We start from the raw sequence: 5,611 nt of genomic DNA on the forward strand, positions 1-5,611 counted from the left end.
TGATGTGGTGTTTAATTTATTTCAGTTGTTTTATAGTTTTTTAAAATTGTTTTCGTCGAATCAGTTTTTAGACTCTAGATGTGAGAATTGGACCTCATTTCTTTTCCCTATCTTTTCTTTTTCTTTTCTATTTTTCTTTTTCTCTTTTCATTTTCTTTTTCCTTTCCTTCTTTTCTTTTTTTCTTCTTTTTCTTTCTTCCTTCTTCTTCCTCCTGCGCGAGCTGCACCTTCTTTCTCTCTTTCTGTCGCCGGTTGCTTCTTCAGCCCAGAACCACCGCTCACCGGCGACGTGGCCGATACCACCCACCCAGAAACTTCCCCCTCCGGCCGGTGCACCTCCCCACCAAATCTCACCTCCATCCGAGCCGTCGTTTGCCGCCGAGAGCTCATCTAAGCCGCAAGGTTTTTGTGCATTTCCGCCTCCGTCGCTCCACCTCCGGCCACCATCTTTTCACCACTTCATCACCTACTTCTTACCGTTTTAAACCACTCATTTCCGGCCCCGATCCGTTGCCGGAGCAGCTCCCACGATCTCAACTCCGATTTACCATTTTTTCACTTCCACCGCCATTTCCACCGTCACCCACGGCCAAAACTCACTTCTATTAACTTTATAAACATCTTTAGGCCATTCCCTATCAATTTCAAGTCTTGGTTTGTTCCCGTTCGAAAGTGGTTATTTTACAACCCACAGCCACAGTGTATTTTATATTGTTACGTAGCTTTTTCTCCGCCATTTGCAACGTCATGATCATTCCAAACTCTATTTTAGATTTAAATATATTATTACTTTTTCAATAAAATCATTGACTGGTTGGTTAATTCCGGACTGAGTCCGATGAGTTGGGGGTCGGATGGATTTGACGACGGAGTGTTTGGTTATTGTTGATATTGTTATTTGTTGGATGAATTGTGTCTTGAGGTGTGCATTGCATGTATGTACATGTATTGCAACTTGAAAATTGGGCTTTCAAGCGAGAAATATTTTTTGGCATATGTGAACGATTGGATTGACTGGTTTGAGTCAGAGGCACGTGTAGGGATGGTGGTAAACAGGAACGGTGGTAGAATCCCACCTGTGGTTCCCGCCTACGGTGCACGCGGCGTAGGGATGGTGGTGAGCAGGGACAATGGTAGAGTCCCGCCTGTGATTCCCGCTTACAGTGCTCTGATGGTTTGGTTTTTGGACCATTATCTGGGATAATGACAAGGTTTTGTTTAAATGACATGTTTTGGGTCAAAATGGAATTTTTGGAGTGCATGGGAAAAATGTGGATTTATGGGATATGTGCATTTACATTCTTTCATGCATATTGTTGAGTTTAATATGCTTTTATCTTGTGGCGTTTGGATCTTTACTTACCTGCGGCACCATTTTGGTACCGTAGATTTTGATACAGAGGTTGAGGAGGAGGAGGAGGCTGAGCCCGAGAAGGCGGCTCCGCCAGACTATTGATTTGGAGTTTTATGCCTTGTAGTTTGGCGTTGAAACGATATTTGAGACTTGTAATATTTTATTATGTATGTTTTAATCGAGTTTGTATTTAAACAAAGAAAAATTCTGGTACTTAGTTATAAGACTTTTGTTATCCGCTGCGTGTTTTTATTGCACACTTGTTGCATGTACACACACTTGGTACTTGGCGATAGGGTGGTGGCTCGTGTTGTCATCATCTCGACGTCTCGATTTCCACGTGTCCGTACGTGGGATTTGGGAGCGTCACAGATCTAAACTCATCTTAAGCGAATCCCACAAAAGTCACTTTACCATCTCAACTCACTACTATTCATAAAAAGCTCAACTCATCTCAGTTCAACTCAATATCCAAATGCAGCCTAAAAGTTGATGATGGAAGAGATGGAAGACCATGCTTCTGATTGGATAATTCATATATTGTAATTTTGTAATTTTTGTGTTTTATAATGTAATGTATAAATACAAAATAATGTAATATGTAGTGATTTATATTATGTGTTGTATGCATTTTATATGATGAATATTGTATATATATTTTCTTTTGCATGCATTTAGTTAAAATGGTAAATAGTTTCTAACTTCAGTTATTTTTAACATAAAATTTTGCTTTTCGTTTTGATACATTTTTATTATTATAGACAATGTTCAATGCATTAGTATTATGTCTTTTTTAACATGATTTCTTGAAATATAGGCTTTTAGATTTTATTTAAAAAAAAAAAAACAATATGCTTTTCAACATTACCCTTTTTTCTTACAAAAAATTAAAAACGTATAAGTTTTTATAAAATAAAATAAAAATCCAGAACCTATGTTCTAGATTCCAGGTTCGGTCATAACTTCGGCTAATTCGGATTGAAACTTGGACTGAGGTTGAAATTCAGATTCCATATCGAATATATCCAGATACGCAATTTGAAACCCGGAGATACAATCCTAAACTTAAGGGCGCACATCTCTTTGATCTCCTATTTTAGGATCCACTGCTCTTGGTGCATACTTTAACCTAACAGTAGATAACAAGTAGGGCCACATAGATTGAATAAATAACGTCAACTCTTTACATAAAATTAATTCAATGAACTGAATAATACTCGGGGCCCGAAAGCGCGCGCAACAGAGACGGGGAAAAATAACATCTGTTTTTCTTTCTTTCTTTTTTCTTTTTTTTTTTAAAATCTCGTGATCTCGGTTATAGAATTTTGCGAAGGTCAGAAACCTGAGAGATGTCCAAATCCGACACCATCCTTAAGCTGTTACAAGGCTGTAACTCTATCAGAAGGCTTCACAAAATCCATGCACTCGTCATCACCAACGGTCTCCAGCACCACAATGCCGTTTCCACCAAACTCCTCAACTTTTGTGCAGTCTCCGTCTCTGGCTCCTTGGCCTACGCTCAACTTCTCTTCCATTGCATTGATAACCCACAAACTCAGGCTTGGAACTCCATTATCAGAGGTTTTGCCAAGAGCCCTTCTCCTATCCAAGCCATTCTCTACTACAATGACATGGTCTTCGCTTTGGTTGCTCGGCCCGACACTTTCACCTTCTCGTTTGTTCTCAAGGCCTGCGAGAGAGTTACGGCGGAGAGCAAGTGCAGAGAAGTCCATGGGACAATAATAAGATGTGGATATGAGAGTGACGTTGTTGTTTGTACTAATCTTCTTAGGACGTACGCGCTAAATGGGTCCATTGAGCTAGCACAAAGGGTGTTTGATAGTTTGTCTGAAAGAGACCTTGTTTCTTGGAATTCCATGATTTCGTGCTATTCGCAGGCTGGGTTTCACTATGAGGCATTGAAGGTATACGATAGGATGAAGAATGAGACTACCGGCCTCGATGGATTTACGCTTGTTGGGTTGCTGTCCTCTTGTGCTCACGTAGGTGCATTGAATTTCGGTGTTCATTTGCATGGCATTGCTCTTGAAGAGGGGTTTGTGGAAAATATTTATGTTGGAAATGCACTAATTGATATGTATGCAAAATGTGGTAGCTTGGATGGTGCTCTTCGTGTCTTCAATAGCATGCAGAAGCGGGATGTTTTTACATGGAACTCAATTATTGCTGGGTGTGGAGTGCATGGTCGTGGGGATGGAGCAGTCTCTATCTTTAGGCAGATGTTGATGGCAGGAGTTCAACCAAATTCCATTACATTCACTGGTTTGTTGTGTGGATGTAGTCACCAAGGTTTGGTTGAGGAGGGTGTTGAATATTTCCACATGATGAGCTCCAAGTTCAATTTGAATCCTGGAGTTAAGCATTATGGGTGCATCGTAGATTTGTTTGGACGAGCTGGGAAGCTTGAGAAGGCTCTTGAAATAATAGAGACTTCTCCTACACCAGATGATCCAATCCTATGGCGAATTTTGCTTGGCTCTTGTAAGATTCACAAGAATGTGAAAATAGGAGAAACTGCCATGAGGACTCTGATGCAGCTTGGGGAATCAACTGGAGGGGACTGTATATTGCTTTCTACTATTTATGCTGGAGCCAAAGATACTGTTGGTGTATCAAAGATGAGAAAATTGATTAAAAGCCAAGGAATGAAAACAACCCCAGGTTGGAGCTGGATTGAAGTTGGTGATCGTATTCATAAATTTGTTGTGGATGACAAGTCCCATCCTGATTACAATGAAATTTATCACAAACTGAGAGAAGTAATCCACCAGGCTACCTTGCTTGGTTATGTGCCAGAGGAATCTTTTATCAATGTGGCTGGATTGATTACTGAAGAGTGCCTGGAAACTTCCACATCATATCATAGCGAGAAGTTGGCAATTGCTTTTGGGTTGGCAAAAACTTCAAAAGGAACACCTTTACGAATCGTAAAGAATTTAAGAGTTTGTAGAGATTGCCATTCGTTTACCAAATACATTTCGAGAGCGTTTAATCGGGAAATAATTGTTAGGGACCGAGTTCGTTTCCATCACTTCAAAGGAGGACTTTGTTCTTGTAAAGACTACTGGTGATGGCCAATGATACTCGTTGAATTTTCCCCTGTAAAATCATAGCCCAGTGCCAATACCTTAGAATCTAGAAGGCCACATCATTGTGCTACAGTTTATAAACAATTCGAATGTGATTCATTGTTTCACATGCAAACAGGTCATTTGGGATTTGGAGAATTTCTTGTGAACGGGTTATATTTCTCACCCGAGAAAGTGGTTTCACATGCTAACAGTTCATTTGGGATTCGGAGAATTTCTTGCTTTCCTTGTTTTTATCAAATTTCTCCCTTTGAACGATGTCTGAAGGATCAAACTGACAGATGTGATTCATTGAACCAGGGTGGATGGTTTGCGGAGATAGTGACCTGGATTTTGTGCATTGTCCTTGTGCAGTTTTTCGCAATCTGGTGTTCATTGGTTGGTTGGATGATTCTGAAAGACATTTTTTTCACGATCCCTATGGGCAGTTTTACCCCCATAGTTACAATATCATATAAAAGGGATTATTTCCCTAATAATAATAGAAATTGAAGGTATCATTGCCTTCTGTAGCTCTGCTGCATTTTTTTTAACCAGGTTAATGCAGGATTGTGACTTATTACCTTACGAAATTTTCGTGCTTTATATATGCCCATAGGAAGGACTGTTGACAGAGATTTTCTTGGCTTATTCTCACAAATTTTAAGGTGACAAATTGGATCACGTACAATATAAGGTTCTTGTCTGCTCAAATTACCAGGGAAATGTGGTCTGCTTTGCAATACAATATTTTCATGTTTCTTAAAAAATCATAGGAGTATGAACCGATTTAACATGCACCCAATCATAGTATTTTTTTTGTTTTATATATATATATATTTGGAGCATTCCGGCCGGCACAGCATGCTCCCGGACTTCACCATTTTGCTTAGGATCTGTCATAGTGCATAGCTTAATGTCGATATCGTGCTGGTAAATGGTTGTATATGTGACAAAAGGAAAGTTAAAGTTTATCCAGAGATAATGAATAAGAAATCTTGTCATTGAATTTTCTTCTCTTGGCGTTGTGAATGGTGGCCATATGTTTTACTACCTTGTTTGTGCATCATAACTACGTTTTTATTTTTTTTAACTTTTAGTTATTACAATTATGATGCGACACCCGGGTCCAATGTCAAGTTGTTTTCAAATTTTTTTTTTTGGATTT

At 39.3% G+C, this 5,611-nt stretch overlaps 1 protein-coding gene across 1 annotated transcript; it reads left to right on the top strand.

Moving 5' to 3' along the window:
- Positions 1-2,494: 2,494 nt before the first annotated feature.
- Positions 2,495-5,079, top strand: LOC122304149 (pentatricopeptide repeat-containing protein At3g56550). Its single transcript, XM_043116238.1, has one exon. It carries the CDS (start codon positions 2,704-2,706, stop codon positions 4,444-4,446), a length of 1,743 nt encoding a protein of 580 aa, XP_042972172.1. The 5' UTR covers positions 2,495-2,703; the 3' UTR covers positions 4,447-5,079.
- The last annotated feature ends 532 nt before the right edge of the window (positions 5,080-5,611 follow it).

This window comes from Carya illinoinensis, chromosome 3, assembly GCF_018687715.1.
Source record: "Carya illinoinensis cultivar Pawnee chromosome 3, C.illinoinensisPawnee_v1, whole genome shotgun sequence".
Classification (NCBI taxonomy): domain Eukaryota; kingdom Viridiplantae; phylum Streptophyta; class Magnoliopsida; order Fagales; family Juglandaceae; genus Carya; species Carya illinoinensis.

Excerpts from the sequence above, each read along its gene's own strand:
- LOC122304149 (XM_043116238.1), top strand. The coding sequence starts at position 2,704 with ATGTCCAAATCCGACACCATCCTTAAGCTGTTACAAGGCTGTAACTCT.